Source organism: Podarcis liolepis, assembly GCF_965112155.1.
Source record: "Podarcis liolepis genome assembly, chromosome: 14".
Classification (NCBI taxonomy): domain Eukaryota; kingdom Metazoa; phylum Chordata; class Lepidosauria; order Squamata; family Lacertidae; genus Podarcis; species Podarcis liolepis.
The window spans coordinates 53,959,634-53,978,500 of NC_139569.1; the positions used below are offsets into that span (position 1 = coordinate 53,959,634).

The following is an 18,867-nucleotide window of genomic DNA, read 5'->3' on the forward strand; positions in this document are numbered from 1 at the left end:
AAAAAGGTATTTAAATATACCTTCTTGAAGAAATCAGAGGCCTTTCTCCTGGGCATGGTCGGCCAATTGGTGCCAAAGAAGGATAGAACTTTTTTTATGTATGCTACAACAGCAGCAAGAATACCCATCACAAAGCACTGGAAGACACAAGATTTACCCACCCTGGAAGAATGGCAGATGAAGGTGATGGACTATATGGAACTGGCGGAAATGACTGGCAGAATCCAAGACCAGGGAGAAGAGTCGGTGGAAGAAGATTGGAAGAAATTTAAAGACTATTTACAGAAATACTGCAAAATTAATGAATGTTAGAATGATGTCAGAATGAAGTTAAGTGGTTTTAGCAGCAATGTTATAAAGGAGTATGTAAAAATGGTTTGTTAACAGGTGAGAATCCAAAGTTACAATATATTAAGTTAAAGGATTAGGATAAAAGCAAAGAGGGAAAGGATTTGCTGAATTAACTAACTGAACTGGAATACAAAAAAGGGAGGTGTGAGGAGGTCAGGGAAACAAGTAAATGAAAGACAAGACATGGAAAGACCGATTTGTTTTTAAGTGTTTTTATTTTTCTGTATTTTGTATTTTTTCTTTTCTTTTTTCTTTTCTTCTTTTTTTGTAACCTTTTTTGAAACTTTAATAAATATCATTTAAAAAAAAAGAACTGACATGATTAGTCAGTTAAGTATTTCTATTGTTTTATTTGATAGGGAGCAGCTGCCCTCTGCCCCCCCCCCTAGCTATGCCCATGGGTGTTATGAAACGAAGTGTGGTATTTTGGGGTTGTGGCTCTCCCCCCCCCCCCCCCGTGGCTGGCAACTTGCAAGGAAGGAGGACTTGTATTAGCAGCACACAAAGAGAGGCAGGGAGGGAGGGAGGGAGAGTATTCTGCCAGAACCATGGTAATATGGAAATAAACAAGTCTGGTTCCACACTTGCATCAGCATCGCCTGGGCAACCTGGGAGCGAATTGCAACATGAGGCATTGTTTATGTTCCAAAAAGGAGGGGGTAGAGGAGGAATTGGAAAGCTGAGTAACATCCCCACTCCTTATTTGAAATCTACATCCAGATTTCCATTCCATCCAGAGAAGCAGCATCAGCGGTATGGGTGACTGACACAACCAATTGCTACTTTGATTGGTAACTGAAATCCTGAGACCTTTGTTTGCTGTGTATTAGCATGATTAGGGTTAGGGAGCATAGCAATGCAAAGGCCAGTTGCCACCTCTCTTAGAAACGTGGCATTGCAGCCCCTCCAGAGAATTAAAAAGACACAGAAGAAATTGTTTGTATTCTCCAGATGCTGCCCCACAGACCATGCCACTAACAAGGAGATGACAAAAGGCATTGTTTTTGTGCCCTGTATTTAAGTTTTATTCCCCACCCCCTCCAAAGTGCTCAGGGTGAGGGATCAGGCCTGGTCTCATGCTCTGGAGGTGGTGCTCCCTTCATTCTGCTCCTCTGTCCTGAAGGGCTCTGGGATTAGGGTGGACACAGTTGTGGTTTTCCAGGGAGGAAGGGTCAGACTTATGCTTGGAATGTCTGGAATCAGTATTTTGGTACCTGGAAAAGGGCAGGCGGCAGCTGCTTATATTGCCAAATATAAGCAGGATATAAATGTAAGAAAACAACTAGCTAAATAAATACTCCCCCTTCAATACCATCTACGTCTTCAGCTGGTGGGTCAGGACTTCCACCAATATATGGTCAATGATGAAGAAATGGGTCCCCAAATGCATGTTACTGAAAAGGTTGGAGATCCCTGATCTAGCCTTTCGTCCATCATAGAATCACAGAACTGTAGAGTTGGGAAGGCCCATGAGTGTCATCTAGTCCAACCCCCTGCCATGCAGGAATCTTTTACCCAACATGGTGCTCGAACCCATGACCCTGAGATTAAGAGTCCCATGCTGCACCAACTGAGTTATCCTAGTCAAAATAAAAAAATTCCTTCCAGTAGCACCTTAAAGACCAACTAAGTTAGTTCTTGGTATGAGCTTTCGTGTGCATGCACACTTCTTCAGATACACTGAAACAGAAGTTGCCAGATCCTTCTATATAGTGAGAAGGTGGGGAGGGGTATTACTCAGAAGGGTGGTGGGAATGGGAGATTGGCAGATAGCTGAGATGAGCCTGTTGACGACTCTTAATGACTGCAATAGGTCTTACAGGAAAAGGCAAGGGGTGAGAAGGTTTACTCATGTATAATGAGATAAGAATCCAATGTCTTTGTTCAGACCAGGTCTCTCCATGGTTTTAAGTTGCAACTCATTACCAAACTCAAAACCATGGAGAGACCTGGTCTGAACAAAGACATTGGATTCTTATCTCATTATACATGACTAAGCCATTTCTCACCTTCTCACCCCTTGCCTTTTCCTGTAAGACCTATTGCAGTCGTTAAGAGTCGTCAACAGGCTCATCTCAGCTATCTGCCAATCTCCCATTCCCACCACCCTTCTGAGTAATACCCCTCCCCACCTTCTCACTATATAGAAGGATCTGGCAACTTCTGTTTCAGTGTATCTGAAGAAGTGTGCATGCACACGAAAGCTCATACCAAGAACTAACTTAGTTGGTCTTTAAGGTGCTACTGGAAGGAATTTCTTTATTTTGACTATGGCAGACCAACACGGCTACCTATCTGTAACTGAGTTATCCTAGGTTCAACAAGTCTTGTGGCAGCAAATTCCACACATTAATGGTGAGTGTGCTTTGCTGCCAACAAATAAGAACGTAAGAACATAAGAATCTGTTGGATCTGGCCAAAGGGCATCTAGTTCAGCATTCTGTTCTCACAGTGACCAACCAGATGCCTGTGGGAAACCTGCAAGCAAGATCCAAGCACTCTCCTCCCATGTTTCCAGCAACTGGTATTCAGAGCAGGGCATAGTCATCCTGACTAGTTGTCATTGATAGCTTTATCCTCCTCTGTGAATTTATCCAGTCCTCTTTAAAAGGACTGTGGGAGGGAGTTCCATAGTTAAACTAAGCGCTGTTTATTGGGGCTTTGCTTAATGCTATCAACACACATGAAACTATTTCCCCAACTCCTGCCTGCTGGTTCCCCTTGCATGTTTCTTTTGGTGTGTTTTCTACATGGCTATTTTGCTAAATTTATTTATTTATTTATTTATTTTAAAAATTTCCATGTCATTTTTAAATATACAAGAGGAGCAAGTGTGGCAGGTTTGACAAAATTAAACAAGGTTGCCCCCTTCTAGCTAAGCGTCTTCTACCAATGGGACTATCCCCCCCCCTCCAGACTCCTTACATGCTGCAAGTTATATAATGTGCCTTTAATTCATCCTAGGAGTTGAAATAGAACTCAGTTTTGTCTTTTTTGAAGAAAAGCCTTGTTGGTGGTAGCTCACCACATGCTCTCTGTACTCCAGAGAGCTGCGCATGGTCAGCCAGATGGCGGAAGACAATTCGGCTTATCCTCCATCGCCACACTACAGCTCGTGGACGGGATGTCAGAACACATCGATTACGGATCCTCACTGGGCAGGTGTCCCGGGGAAGGGCAGCAACCTCTTTTTCAGCCACTTCCTGGAGTTCTTTGGGCAATATTTTGTTTTTCCTAAGGGAATTCAGCCGCAGCCTCTGATCTGCATATTCAAAAGCCATCTTCCTTCTCTTAACATCACGTACCATCCTCCAGTCAACATAATAACCCCTTACTTGTCCAACACATGGTATGCAGCACCGCCGCCATCTTGCGCCCCGCTGGCCCACAATGCTCGGCTATTTTGCTATTAATCATCTCTATTGTTTTCCTTCTGCTGTTTGGGATCGTGCTACTGTTGCTGAGCTGCTTGTAATTATATTTTATGGTTGCAATTTCATTCCATGTTGTTCATTTTAAATTGTTCTGAGCTGCCTTGGGGACCTTGTTGTTGAAAGGCAGGCTGGGGAGGCAGTAAAATCAGGGGTGGATAACCTTTTTTTTTTAGTGCAATGGCCATATTTGATAACCATCTGAGGGCCATGTACCAGTGTTGAATGGGGTTAGATACAAAAACTGGGTGGAGCAACAGGAGGGACTCTTTGTGCATTAGGCTATAATCCAGCTCCACATACCCCCCAAGTTTCTATACCTACCCCTGCCCCCATCTTTATCCAGGAAAGCAAGAGGCTTTGATCTCACATTCCAGCCAGGCAAAAGCACTTGAAGAGGGCACAAAGCAGGGGCAGGGAGGCTTGTGACCTGGAGAGAGTGCTAATGGTCAGAGAGAGAGAGGTCTGGTTGGTGGCATGTGGCTCCTGGGCTGAGCCTCCCATTCCTGGTTTAAATAAACAAAGGCACCCAGACCTCTGGATTCACCCTCATTCCCTTAGCCTTTACAGTGCAGGGGCTGCAAAGGGGCTCTTCTCTGTCTGTTGTTGGACTAAAACTCCCATCATCCCATGGTGACTGGGGCTGATGGGAGTTGGAGTCCAACAAGCTCTTGGGATGTTGGCTACCCTGGCCTAGGTACATGCCATTAAATCACATAAACAAGCAGCAATCTCCATTCTTTTAACACTTATGGTCCTTATGTGGCCAAAACAGCACCATCTGTGCAAGACGGAGGGCTCAGCAAGCCTGGAGAAAATGGCAAGGTTTGAAGATAGGATAGGATAGGATAGGATAGGATAAGATCCCTCAGAGGAGAACACTCCCCCCTCCCCAAATAGCCCAATGTGAACTTAGCATACTTAGTGGAAATTGAATACTGTTTGGGGTGGGGTAGAACGGAGTAGCTGGAACCCTGAGCTGCAACACTCCATGGTGCAACATTTTATTGCAGGTTGAACTTGCATTCATTCATTTACTTTCATTCCCCAGAGCACTGGTGACACATACGACTCCCCACTGCAGTGGGCACACTCCAATGCTGACTTCCAGAGCCAAAGGTGCAGCTCAGCCTGTTAGTTGTCTTTCTGGTATCTCTAAGCATCCAGCCAGAGTGCCGGCCATCAAGAAGCAGTATGCGTCCATCAGTGCCAAGTATAAAGGTGAGCTGTGGGAATAGATGGGGCAAGAGAGAGAAGGAGATCAGGAATACAGAGGTACCCATATCTTTACCAGTCTGGATGTGTTCAACAGCATTGTTGAAAGACCCTCTGGCATCTGGTTAGCCCCTGTGAGAACAGGATGCTGGACTCGGTGGCTGGCTGGCTTGATCCATCAGGGTTCCTTTTTTGTTCTTGTGGAAACCAAAGAAGGAAACTGATCTACATTTCTCAGTCACCATCAGAACTTTCTTCCAAGAGTACTGCTAGCATGCGAGACAGTGCATATTTCCTTGTTAATAAATAATAATAAATAATAAATTTTATTTATATCCCGCCCTCCCCAGCCGAAGCCGGGCTCAGGGCAGCTAACAACAATAAAATAATACAACATTCTAATCATTTCATTATAAAATTAATTCAAATCAAATTGATGGCAACCATTGGGCTAGAGTTCTGTGAAGATTGCCAAAGGAGGGAGTCAGGCTAATAATAATTTTTTCCCCCTTTTGTTTTCCTTTTCCTGTGGCTGGTATGTCACCACTGCTGTTGTCCTACCAGGGTAACGCTTGTTTAAAGGGGATGAAGGAAGGGGGTTGGGAAAGTACAGGCAGAGCATAGGTGGTTGAGTAAAATGGGAAATCTTCTCTGGCTTGAATTATAGTCCGAGCCACAGAAGAATTCAGGTGCCTTGTAATGCTCACTTCCTATTGCAGTGCAAATATCCTGGCCCAAGGCTAGCGAGATTTTACCAGAGGGAGAAGAAAAGTATGTTGTGGGACTTCCATCAGCCCCAGCCAGTCTGGTTCAATGGTCAGAGATGATGGGAGTTGCAGTGCAGCAACACCTGGAGAGCTGTAGCTCCACAACCCAATATATTATTCAATATATTATTCAACACAATATATTATTCCATTTTGCCCTTTTACTATTACCCAGTGTGGCAGCTCATAATCTGCAAATGCTAATGGTTCCGGGTTGTCTTCCCATTATTTTATCCCCCCTCCTTGTGGTTCTCTTGCAGGGCCAGGACCTGGGAAGTATGGTAGGCAGCCTCTCACTGGCATTAAGGACCATGACTTCACCAAGTATGCTGAGCCAGCCTACACAATGCGTGTGAAATCCAATGAAAGATGTAAGATGCTGACAAGTTAGGTTCTGTGTTATTTGGGTTTTCCCAACAGCATTAACTGACCCACAGGGTGAAGCTGGCTAAACAACTGTTAAATTTGCTGGCAAAACATTTGAACAGAGATTGACAACCTGTGTTTTTGGGACTCTCTAATTATCGGGGCCACAGTTGATGGGACCTGGGTGATCCATGATCAAGAGCTGGGTGGCTTTCCAAAGTTTCCATTCCAACTGGATCAATGGCACTGCATGTAGGTGGCTAATGTAGTTGTTTCTTGACTACAACTCCCATCAGCCCCATTCAGCATGGTCAAGAATGATAGGCGTTATAGTCCAGCAAGGGCTGGAGGGTCTTATACTACTGATTTAGGGCCCTTCATAGTAAAATTATGGCTGCACCAAAATCAGGGTTCTCAGTTGTACAGCTGCGGACCTTAGTGGGAAGAGGGTGATCTACACTTAAGCCATGTTGAAGGATAACAGGAATGGAGGTGAAGGGAGCGGAGCTTAACATATTCACTGCTATCTAGCTAGTGGGTGCCTTTAATTGATATCGGACAGGAAGTCAGTCATTGCAACCAAGCTAAATAGCTCAGAATCACACCATGCCTCATGCAGACAATTCTTCTTTCCTTTGCAAGTGATCTCGATCACGGAGAGTCCTGGGCCCTGCTACTATGTGGACCCAAGCATTTCCCGTCTAGGGATATGGAGACCAGTTTCATTCCGCATGGTGCAAGAGAGAAAGCGGCTATGTAAGTTGAAAGATGAGAGATACTATGATGGTCAAGATGGGGCTGGAGTGGCATCTGTGCAATTTTGTGGTGAAAATGTTTCTTTCTCACCTTGTGCAAAGAAGGCTTGTTGGTCAATCCCTGAACATGCAAGAGAGGGAAAGAAAAAAAATGAGTGTGAGTGAATGAGCAGGTGTGTTATGCATGAAAATGGATGTGTGGGAGCATTATGTGTGGAGCTGTGGCCTTAAACCACTGAGTCTCTTGGGCTTGCTGAGCAGAAGGTTGGTGGTTCGAATCCCTGAGACAGGGTGAGCTCCCCTTGCTCTGTTCCAGCTTCTGCCAATCTAGCAGCTTGAAAGCATACCTGTGCAAGTGGATAAATAGGTACTGCTCCGACGGGAAGGTAAACGGCGTTTCCATGCACTCTAGCTTCTATCACAGTGTCCGGTTGCACCAGAATGCTGGCCACATGACCCAGAAAGCTGTCTGCTCCTTCAGCCTGAAGCGAGATGAGCGCCACACCGCATAGACGCCTTTGACTGGGCTTACAGTAACTGTCCAGAGGTCCTTTACCTTACATTTACCTTTTACCTGCATGCATGTGGATTTGTGTATGAATGACAGAGAGCAGGGGTAGACTTTGGTAATATGGTTTTCTAAGTGAGGACAAAATTTGGCACTTCCCCCAATATATTTTATTTCCACAGTAATTCCTTTTGGTACAGTTGCTTTTTAATGGGGTTTCTCAGTAGGTACCCACATGAATATGTATTAATTATTATTATTATTACTATTACTATTACTATTGCTACTACCAATATTATTATTACTATTATTATTATTTTATGCCCCCTTGGCTCAGCACCCTGAGCAGGGGAACAGCCTGCACTGCCCTAAATCTGGCACTACAGAGAGAAGCATATGAAAAAGAGACAGGTGGCCTCACCCTCTTTTTTTATCAGCCACACTCACTGTTTGTCCCAGCCCCACTGGTTAGCAGGCCCTGGAAGGTTGACTGCATGGGAGTGTTGTCCATAGGCTGTAAAAGTTTATTCACTCTTTGATAAAAAAATTATTTCTGAGTAGGGTGTCTAAGTGTCCTACTTTACAGAGGGCAGTCCTCTAGCCAAAGGGTTCTTCCATGTGCTATATATATCAATAGTAACACCTTGAACCTGGCCTGGTAGCAAATCAGCAGCCAGTGCAGATCTTTGAGCACAGGTGTTATATGCTGACAAGATCTCACTCCTGCCAGCAATCATGTTGCAGCATTCTGGTCAATCACGCTGGAAGTCTCATCTTCCTGATGCCAAGGGACCATAAGATGTTGAGCATGTGGCTGATGAACGGACAGAAAGGAGAGCCACCAAAAACAGCATAAGGGAAAACAAGAGGGTCATGTTGCTTTAGAGTCATAATCTAGGAAGTAGTCTGGAGGATACCTATGGAATTAACACTAAATGACAGTGAATTGCAAGGGAAGATGTCATGGAAGAGATTAATAGCAGTGCACTCTTAACTCCACAGGTGATGCACTTAGTTGGAAAGGCTGCTAGGAGAGGACATTGGAGGACAATGCCATGATTTTTAAAAGGGGGGGGGATTTTCAGTCAAGGCAAGGAGGATAGTGCCTCTTCCTCCAACATCCTCAAAGTCACAACAGTTTACAAATGATTCAGCTTAAGAACAAATAGAATTCTCAAATTTAGAGAGAGAAAGAGAGAATATGCAAGGCTTGTCATCTACAAGGAGGAGCAGAGTATTGTAGCAAATACATGGGGAATGCTTTTCCCTTTCGTTTGAGAAACATCAATGGCAGCTTGGGATCTACTAATAGATCAATAAGTGGGGGTTTTTTACTCCTAACATTAGCAAGTAAAACAGCAACTTAACAAACAATCAAACCCTGCATGGCAGATTGCTCCTTCTCTTTAAGCCTCAATGTTTCTCACCTGTCAGATTTTACGTCCATCATTCCTGCCTCCTCCTGTGCTCCTGTAGGATATGATGTATCCACAGGTTTATCCACATGCTCGACAGTGGGGAGCACCAAATGAGGGGTGTCACCTCCTATCTGCTCTTGGCTTGCAGTTATATCTTGTACGCCTGCCCCAAATGAGTACTACGTGGAGAAGATACACCCACTTGAAGAGTCGAATGCACCAGCGTACACTATGGGCCTTCGAACGCACTACTGGGTGAGCAGCCCAAACCCAGCACCCAACCAATACACCCTTCCACAGACACTGGGTCCAAAGCTGCCTGTCAAACCTGCAGCTCCCTGCCTCTCAATGGCATCCAGTGCCTCTGTGTGGGGCTATGCTAAAGACCTGGTGAGAGGGCCTGGCCCGGCAATGTATACCATACCTGAACCAGATGTTTACCTGTGCCACCAGCCATCCTACAGCATCTCCCAAAGGTTTGCTTCCTCCAGCAAGAACTATACACCAGGACCCCCTGACTACAATGCGGAGCTGGTCACCACCGACAAACCCAGAGCCCCACGGTTCAGTCTTGGGATTCGTCACTCTGAGTATTCTCATGGCACACCTCCAGTTTGTTTACTCAAAGAGTGAGGGTGGACTCACAGGCCACAGAGGTGACTTGCCCCTTTGGGTAGACCCACCTCCAAATAATTCCATTGTGACACAGTGTCAGGAAGCAGGTGTAAATAGCTTGTTTCAGAGGGAGAGATTCTGATGAACTTTGAACACGTTTGGGCTATGCCAGGGTCAGGTAATTGGGGAGGGGGACTAGATAGCTCTTGATTTAGGAAAGCCCTCCTTTGTGAGACAGGGGGTCTGCCTTGGTTCTTGGCAAAATCCTTTCTCTATCCTTCCTCCTTCCAGTGTGCATTACTAGTGAAGTGTTTCTCACCCCACCACTTAATTCGCTTTCTGTTACAGAAGATTATTGGGAAGAAGGTTAAGATGCTCTTTTTGCTCATATAAGAAATAGTTTTATAATTTTGTAAGTATTACCTTTTTTTTTTTACAAAGCTCCATAAATATTTATTTTTCTTGCTACTATTCTATTTACACTGAGAATGAAATGCAAAACGAGAGAGCTGTTTTTAATATTGTGTTTTACCAGTGTATATTGAAGAGCCTTCCAAAGAGTGAATTTATAGGGCAGTCTATGTAACTTGTTTACATGTTACTTGCTTTGCGTAAGTAAGTAAATAAATAAATCCAATTTAGATCGCAGTTTTGGATTTTGTCAGCTTGGGATGACTAATGTACCTTCTAACATGCCTATCATCAAACCACATTCATTATGCTCTCAATTGATAAATGTAGGCTACATTGATTATGATCATGAGCTCTGTGCATCCCTTCCCCCTCCATACCCAGGTGATTCAACGTGGTTGTCCTCTGCCATGAGGAGAATTAGAACAAGGCTTATACAGGCAGCACACAAAGAGCCATAAAAAACAACTAAACATTCTTAAAACAAACATCCTTCTACATACAACAGGAAAGGTTACAGGTCATGAGAAGTAAAGCACACATGGCTCCTTATTGGTATCCTCACCCCCACAATAACCTTGCAGTGGCCTACATGTGCCCAGCCCTTTGGCCTCAAATGTCCCACTTAGAATCATAGAAATGAATCATAGAATCATAGAATCATAGAGTTGGAATAGACCACAAGGGCCATCGAGTCCAACCCCCTGCCAAGCAGGAAACACCATCAGAGCACTCCTGACATATGGTTGTCAAGCCTCTGCTTAAAGACCTCCAAAGAAGGAGACTATGGTGACACTTCTGTCACCATTGGCCTGGCAACCAGGTCTTCATCAGTATTGTTTACATTCCAGTCCCTATTTCACTTCCCTTCATCCCTGAGCAATCTCAAAAAGTTTCAAGGAGATACTTGGATTTACACTTTGATGCTAATGAGAACCAGTGCTTTTTTCTATAAAAATAGGTGCATGTACTCACCACGAAGTTGTTACAGTAAGTGCCACATTTTTAACTACAAAAAAGAGTTACAGGTACTGCGTATCCTTGAGTAACCCCTGAAAAAAAAGAACTGAGAACAACATCCTTAATGACCATTTGTACCATTTTCAGGGTAGATAGGGTTTCTTGTTTACGACCTAGAGAGTATAAGGTTGTAAAATGCAGGCCACATGAACCTCACACAGAAAACAAATATTTCCCTTTCTGCATTCTATCCAAGAGGTGAAATGCAGTTAACAGTGAAACAATGAAGCACTATATACACACACACCTTGGGTCTCTAATTATTATATTAGCACCAGGTGAGCTTCTCTGGGGAAAGCATTCCATATCAGGGACCCACCATAGAACAGGTCCATTCTCTTGTTGCCACCCTCAAAATCTTTCTGGGAGGAGTGGCATAGAGAAGGGCCTCAGAGACTAGAACGGTGCAGGTCTGGATCAGTTTGTATGGGGAGAAGTGGCCCTTAAGGGTCCTGAGCCGTGTAAGGCTCAACATTAGCGCTTTGAATTAGGCCTGGAAACTAATCGGTAGTCAGTGCAACTGTGCCAGGATTGGTGTTATATGCTCAAACCATCTTGTTCTGGTAAGCAATCTGGCCATTGCACCAGCTGAAGTTTCCAAACCGTCTTCAAAGACAGCCTTATGTATAACATGTTGCAGTAAATCAACCTAGAGGGTACCAGAGTATAGGCCACAGAAGTGAGGCTATCCCTGTGCAGATAGGGGCGTAGCTGGGCCACAAACTGAAGCTAGCAGAAGGCTCTCTGTGCTACTGAGGCCACCTGGGCCTCTTGGGACTGGGAATGATTTTTGCCTGGAGAGCTTATGCCAGTGTTGGCAATTTGGATCTAGATGGACTAATGGTTCTGATATAAGGCAGCTTCCTATATTCTGAGAAACGACAATGGATTCCAAAGCTGTGGCATGAGCTGCTGTCGTAGAATCCTAGTTCTGCAATTTGAATGACTGCTAAAAATACCAGAAAATTAAAGTTTGGTTCAATTGCTGGCCTTACCCTTTCCCCATACTTAATATAGGCTGTTCACTTTTTAAAAAATAATGCTTTTACAGCTCTGTATGCCAACCTAGCAGTTCGAAAGCACGTCAAAGTGCAAGTAGATAAATAGGTACCGCTCTGGCGGGAAGGTAAACGGCGTTTATGTGTGCTGCTCTGGTTCGCCAGAAGCAGCTTAGTCATGCTGGCCACATGACCCGGAAGCTGTACGCCAGCTCCCTTGGCCAGTAAAGCGAGCTGAGCACCGCAACCCCAGAGTTGGCCACGTCTGGACCTAATGGTCAGGGGTCCCTTTACCTTTATCTTTTTAACCATTAATTCATCAAACACCTTTTTTAAATGTGTGCATGCGTAAAACTTCTAAAGTCTAGAAAAGGAAAGCTTTCCATTTGTAAGATAGCTTCCAAATTAGCCCCTGTTCTTAAAATGCATTTTTCTTTAGTCTTTGGTAAAATTTAGCATGGTAGGTCATTAGCAGCATCAAGGTTGGCCATGACCACCTGGCAGATTATTTTGGGACCTTAAAAGGAGCTATCTTAAGAAAGGTAATAAATTATACATTGTACCGGGAAGAGACGATGACCTCGTTGGGGCTGGGGCAAGAGGTTTTTGAAAAGAGCCCCCGGGAACAGGGAGGAGATCGAAGCAAGCCCAGCGCCTGTACCCCGAGCTCGGTGGGTGGGCAGTCCCTGCTTCGAGCTCCGCATGTGAGGGAATAGTAGAAGAGGGAAGAAAGCGCCGCCGGCACCATTTTAGGAGAGGGAAATAACCACGGAAGTGAGTCCATTTTGGAAGAGGGCAGAAAGCGCCGCCGGCGCCAATTTAGGAAAGGGACAAAGCTAGCGGAAGTGCCTCCATGTTGGAAGAGGGCAGAAAGCGACCCTGGCGCCATTTTAGGAGAGGGAAATAACCACGGAAGTGACTCCATGGTGGAAGAGGGAAGAAAGCGCCGCCGACACCATTTTAGGAGAGGGAAATAACCACGGAAGTGAGTCCATTTTGGAAGAGGGCAGAAAGCGCCGCCGGCGCCAATTTAGGAAAGGGACAAAGCTAGCGGAAGTGCCTCCATGTTGGAAGAGGGCAGAAAGCGACGCTGGCGCCATTTTAGGAGAGGGAAATAACCACGGAAGTGACTCCATGGTGGAAGAGGGAAGAAAGCGCCGCCGACACCATTTTAGGAGCGGGAAATAACCACGGAAGCGACTCCATTTTGGAAGAGGGCAGAAAGCGTCGCCGGCGCCATTTTAGGAGACGGAAATAGCCAGCGGAAGTGCCTCCATGTAGGACTCCATGGTGGAAGAGAGCAAAAAGCGCAGCCAACACCATTTTAGGAGAGGGAAATGATCCCAGGGACGCTGTAAGCAGCAGTTGCTCTGTTTCCAGTCAATAAAAATTGATTGCAAGGTGTGCTTCATGGCATAACTTCCACGTGCAATAGAGGCCTACATCCAGTGGCGATACATAAATATCTTTAAAGGTGCCACTAGAGGGCGACACCTAACAGCAATCACCTTGTGGTCCTGTGAACACCAAGCAAAATACTGAGGAGCAAATTTATTAGAAACCCCTAAACTGGTGTCTTGTCATTACTGGGAGGCGATTCCAATTTTTGCGCTTCTGATGTCTGATGTCTGATAATTTCGAAAAGCAAGCAAACCACCCCAAACCAAGGAAACCACCACAAACAGAAACTACTTGAAAAGAACCCAAAGAAAAAAGCAAATTCATTAGAAACCCTCAAACCAGCATAAACTAATATGCAAATATTGCATACATGTTATGTTTCTAGTTATTTTGCTTTTCCTTGTGTTGCGTGTTCAGTTTAGGGTGGTTCTGCTTCTCAATGATTCTGACGGTTTTTTCTGTGGTTTGGGTTATTCTGCTTCTATCGTGTTTTGTGGAGAATTTGGCATTTTGGCGATGGCTTTTCACCATTTTTGTGTCTCCTCCGGTATTTTGTCATTTCTGGGGTGGGTTTCCAATTTTTGCCCTTCTGATGGTATTAGTGTCATATTTATGTCTGATAATTTTGAAAAGCAAGCATACCACCCCAAACCAAGGAAACCACCCCAACAGAAACTACATGAAAAGAACCGAAAGAAACAAGTTAAATACTGAAAAGCAATTCCACCAGAAACAACCAAACCAGTGTAAACTTATCTGCTATGTATTGTGTACAAGTCATGTCTCTAGTGATTTTGCTTTTCTTGGTGTTGTTTGTTCAATTAAGGGTGATTCTGCTTCACCTCAATTGGTTTTAATGATTCTGATATTTCTTCTTTGTTTTGGGTTATTCTGCTTCTTTCAAGTTTTGTGGTGAATTTGTCATTATGGGATAGTTTTTCATTGTTTTTGTGTCTCCTCCGGGGTTTCCTTGGTTAGGAGTGATTTGCTTCCTTTTTGAAATTATCAATAACATAAAATTGACACAATACCATTAGAATCACAGAAATCAGAAATCTTGTTTTGTTTAGGGTTAGGGTTAAGGTTGGGTTGGGGGTTCTGTTTCGTTTAGGGTTAGTGTTAGCGGTAGCATTAGGGTTAGGGTGAAGCTTAGGGTGTATGGTTTAGGGTTAGGGTGTTAGGGTTATGGAAAGAGGGTTTGGGTTGGGGGAAGATGGTTAGGGTTAGGGTTAGTGGGAAAAGGTTAGGGGTTAGAATTAGGGGAGAAGGTAAGGGTAAGATGAAGGGGTTGTCAGGGTTGGGCAGAGGCTTAGCGTTAGGGTCTTGTTTCGTTTAGGGTTATGGTTAGTGTTAAGATGTGGGTAAACATATCAGACTACACAGCGATTCTTCAAAGGGTTGAAAGAGCTGAAGGGTTCAGTCAGCCTGCTTATATAGAGCTCCAGTACACATAATTGTAACAACTTTCTAAAACTATCCAATCACTGAACGTCACTTTCGATCCTTTATTTGCATAACTATCTACGGTATCCCCCTGCTGGCCCAGGGTGAGAACTTCAGTACATAACACCCCTCCCCACCGAGATAAGGCGTTAGTTACAATCGTAATGGTTTCCTTATATACAGCACTACACGTAATGGTTCAATTAGGCACAAAAGCATATCGGTTACATTTCACATACTTCCATTAGACCAACAGTATTACATGCCCAACAACATAGTCCTTTAAATAAGTTGGGCGCTTGGAAACTCTGCCAGACTTCCAGGGAGCGGTACCCAGGTCTGGTGGGCTGCCCGATTCTTGCTGAGGCTGTGGAGCTACCCTAGGCGACCTTGAAACCAAGTCCCCTGGATCCGCTGCTGTGGGTGGAACCTCCGCGAGTGGAGTTGGTGGAATGTCAGGCACGGCAGTGGTCTGAGTCTTTGGGAAGTCCGGCAGACGCTCTGAAGTAGCTTGGTTTGGCTCCACGCCGGCAGTTTGCGAGAGAAGTGTAGGTGGAGCCTCGCCATCTGTAAGTCCCGGACCCCGCAGATGATTCGATCCATCAGGGCATTGTCTAAGTCTCGGAACTCGCAGTGCATTGCAGCCTGTCGGAGGGTGGCAGTGTAGTTGTTAATTGACTCCCCCTCTGCCTGGTTCCGGTGGTAGAACGCATGGCGGGCAGCAATCTTGGATGGCTTTGGCGCGTAGTGCTTGAGCTTCTCTTGAATCGTGTCCCACGGTGCTGCCTGGACTGCTTCAGGTGCAAGCTGCTTCAGGTGCAAGCAATGCTCAGGCCATCTCAAACACCTCAGGCCCACAGAGGATTCTTCTTTCTATGTAGATGGAACCCAAAACTACCTGTTTTGCTTTGTTTAGGCTTATTACACTTCACTTTGCTATTTGTGGGTGAATGGACACCGAAAGATCAAAGCTTATTGGTCCTCTTTCTAAGGGGATGGAACCAAAACACCTATGCTTGATTTGGGCTGATAACAAACATTTCACCCTGGGATTTTTGGGTGAAAACACCAATTTGAAATAAGCCCAATCAGATCTTTATCATCTTTTTATGCAGATGGAAGCTGTCAGGGGTTCAGGAGCAGAGGCAAGGGCAAGGGAGGAAACAGAGAGCGAGGGGGAGGAGGCAGAAGAAAAGATGAGTGATGACGACGACCCGAGATCTCCGAGTCTTTCCAGTGAATCAGAAGATTCACAGAAAGGAGCACCAGTGGCCAGGGCAAGGGGGGAGCCTAGGGGGACTCAGAGGGGAGCAGTTGGAAATCGGGACCAGCGTCACCGCCAGAGAGCAGGGAAGAGGAAGGGCGCCAGGGGTCAAGCGCTGGCAGCTCACAACAGGGGGGAGGGCACGAGTCAGGAGTGGCCACACCTCCATCGGGGAGCGAAGAAACGGTCAGACGGAAAGTGGAAGGTTGGGCGCGCGCGCCAAGTTCAAATGCACAGGAAGGTGGCGCAGCAGGCAGCCCGGAAAGGGAGCCAGGTCCTAAAGCCCGGCGCAAGGAGACAGGAGGGTCCGGGGGATCGGCGTCAGAAGAATCCCGGAAGGAAGAGACCCCGGGGGGCAGAGGGACCCAGAGAAGAACAGTCAGGCGGAAAAGGTGGAGCAGGGCTAGGATATTAGGTTGGTGTACAAGGGGCGGAGACTCAGACGGAGCTTCGCCGATCTAACGCATAAGACGTAGAGTTGCACGCAGCAGCTTGAGAATGGAAACTGTAACTCAATAAAGACTTTTACTTAATGATCGCTGGCTAGCGTGATCCTCTGTGAGCTAGGATCGGGGAGCAACTCTGACAGTAAGCTCCGTCTCTTCTGTTGTGGGCATCTACGGCCTCACGGAGAGGAGTGAAAGCGGGTGCCTACTAGCGAGCTCACGAACGGCAGACAACATGACGGCTGAACAGCAGATAGCGGAACTCAGAGAAGCAGTGTCACGACTGAATGCCGAGGCTCTTGCATCCAGGAAGAGAGAGGAGGACGCAGCTGCCGCCTACAGGGATCTCCAGGTCAGGTTGGAAGTGCTTACGAAGCAAGGGCAACTGACACCCAAACCGGAGGGGATTGGGTTGGGGAGACGAACAGGCGGTCTGGTCTCTCACTTCGATGGGAATCTGCAACAGTACCCCAACTTTAGAGCAGATGTAATGTGTGCACTGCAACTGCTGAATAAAGACTTTAGAGATGAGCAAGAGAAAGTGGGATTCATCATGTCCCATTTGCATGGAGATGCTAAAGCGTGGCTGCGCAATTTGTGGAGGGATAATGATCCGGCGCTCCAAAATGCGGATGCCTTTATTAAAGCGATGGATGGGTGCTTTTTATCAAGCATTGACGTGGATCTTGCACGGCAGCGGATACATGGACTGAAGCAAGGGAGGGCCAGCGTAAGGCAGTACCATGCCCGCTTTTTCGCTTTGGTCAGTGCCCTGGAATGGGACAGAGATTCGGATCCTGTAAGAGACCTGTTTTGGGAGGGATTGCACTGCTCGGTTAAAGATGAAATTGCGAGGGGGGAGAGACCCCGGACCACGCAGGAGATCGTTCAGAGAGCGCTGGCGGTGGGGGTGCGGCTGGAAGAACGTCCGTGGAGCAGGGACGAAGGGCGTGGAGGGCGCGAACCAGCCAGGGGCTCCTCCTTCCTTCCCAGAGAAGCAGCGCGTGTGCAATCCACGCCTCCGCCAGGAGGAGGGGCGGAACCTATGGAGGTTGGAAGTGCAAGGGCTCAGTCAGCAGCCAGAGCCCTAGCACCGGCAGCAGTGAAAGCGAAGCCTCCTAGAGGGAACAGGAAGTGTTACATCTGCGAGGATCCAGAGCATATGGCGAAAGAGTGTCCCCGGAGGCTCCACAAGCACACTGCAGCCTCAGCAATGGTAACTGCAGCAACGCAGCAAGGAGAACCACAGCAGGGAAACGACGGAGTCTGGCTGGAGGAAGAGGCACTGGGGCCCAGCCAGACGTGTCAGTGAAGCAGTCCCCAGAGATTTTACAGCCCATGGACCCCCTCCCGCCCAAACCAGTAGTGAGGCTTACCGCATCGCTCCAGCTGCCCAATGGAATCACCATGGACGTGCCAATCACCATTGACTCAGGAAGCAATGCGGACTTTATAGGGCAGGACTTTGTCGACCGGCACGCTATACAGTTGCTGCCGGCCACGCTGCCCCTGCAGGTTGTCACGGTGGATTGCAGGGAGCTACTAGGGGGGCAAGTGGTGAAGCAGACGCCACCAATGGTGATGCGACTTGGGAATCACAGGGAAATCATCAGCTTCAACGTCACTCAACTATCGGACACGCCCATTGTATTGGGCATGAGTTGGCTGGACAAGCACAGCCCAACGCTGGCTTGGTACCAGAGGCAGCTGACCTTCGGCTCTTCCTTTTGTGCTGAACACTGCATCGTGCCCCGGCAGGAAGGAGAGGAAGAGGAGTCACAGCTGCAGCTAGGCACGCTGCAAGCGGTTCCCCACAAGTACGCAGAATTTTTGGAGGTTTTCTGCGAGAAGGAGGCAGACAGGATACCCCCCCCCCACAGACCATATGACTGCAAGATTGACCTGCTGCCGGGGGCGGCGCTGCCCAAAGGGAAGCTGTATTCCATGTCTGAGGACGAACTGCAGGAACTCAAAGAGTTCATAGATCATAATTTGGAGCGCGGTTTCATCCGAGAGTCCAAGGCAGCGGGGGGCAGTCCTGTATTCTTTGTTAAGAAGCGGGACACGCCCCAAAAAAGACTTGTAGTGGACTATCGCATCTTAAACAGTGTGACCAAGCCATCGGACTTCCCCATGCCCCGAATCGACAACCTCCTCGCAAAGGTACGCAAGGGCAGCGTGTTCACCAAGTTGGACCTGCGAGGGGCGTACAACCTCATTCGCATGCGGGAAGGAGATGAGTGGAAGACAGCCATGTTCACGCCCCTGGGCACCTACGAATATAGAGTTATGCCTTTTGGATTGCAAAATGGCTCCCACGTTTTTCAAGCGTTCATGCATCACGTGTTGGCGGGGCTCCTCTACAAGACGTGCGTCTGTTTCTTGGATGACATCCTGATCATTTCGGAATCGCAGCAGGAGCATGACAGACACGTCAAGGAAGTGCTGAGCAGGCTAC

At 46.7% G+C, this 18,867-nt stretch overlaps 2 protein-coding genes and 1 long non-coding RNA gene across 4 annotated transcripts; 1 reads left to right on the forward strand and 2 right to left on the reverse strand.

Annotated features, from left to right (window-relative positions):
• The first annotated feature begins 815 nt into the window (after nt 1-815).
• On the forward strand, nt 816-9,731 carry CIMAP1C (ciliary microtubule associated protein 1C). The gene is made up of 5 exons (XM_083476170.1): nt 816-1,104; nt 4,834-5,003; nt 6,025-6,135; nt 6,773-6,886; nt 8,960-9,731. The coding sequence occupies exons 1-5, from the start codon at nt 908-910 to the stop codon at nt 9,442-9,444; spliced, it is 1,077 nt and encodes a 358-aa protein (XP_083332296.1). The 5' UTR covers nt 816-907; the 3' UTR covers nt 9,445-9,731.
• Nucleotides 3,148-4,118, reverse strand: LOC310693803 (small ribosomal subunit protein uS14m-like; the record flags this gene model as incomplete). The annotated part of the gene is made up of 2 exons (XM_083476181.1): nt 3,148-3,731; nt 4,107-4,118. 2 exons carry the CDS (start codon nt 4,116-4,118, stop codon nt 3,312-3,314), a joined length of 432 nt encoding a protein of 143 aa, XP_083332307.1. The 3' UTR covers nt 3,148-3,311.
• Nucleotides 4,872-12,760, reverse strand: LOC310693787. 2 transcript variants are annotated; one of them, XR_014519384.1, is made up of 4 exons: nt 12,419-12,760; nt 10,813-10,889; nt 6,977-7,006; nt 4,875-5,008 (listed from the first exon to the last, which is right to left on the reverse strand). It is a non-coding gene; the product is annotated as an uncharacterized lncRNA (long non-coding RNA). The 2 variants fall into 2 exon arrangements; XR_014519383.1 differs by lacking the exon at nt 6,977-7,006 and having other exon boundaries at nt 4,872-5,008.
• Nucleotides 12,761-18,867: the final 6,107 nt, after the last annotated feature.

Excerpts from the sequence above, each read along its gene's own strand:
- CIMAP1C (XM_083476170.1), top strand. The coding sequence starts at position 908 with ATGGAAATAAACAAGTCTGGTTCCACACTTGCATCAGCATCGCCTGGG. Across the intron at positions 5,004-6,024 it reads CATCAGTGCCAAGTATAAAG|GGCCAGGACCTGGGAAGTAT; the intron begins GTGAGCTGTGGG and ends GTTCTCTTGCAG. Across the intron at positions 6,887-8,959 it reads GCAAGAGAGAAAGCGGCTAT|TTATATCTTGTACGCCTGCC; the intron begins GTAAGTTGAAAG and ends CTTGGCTTGCAG.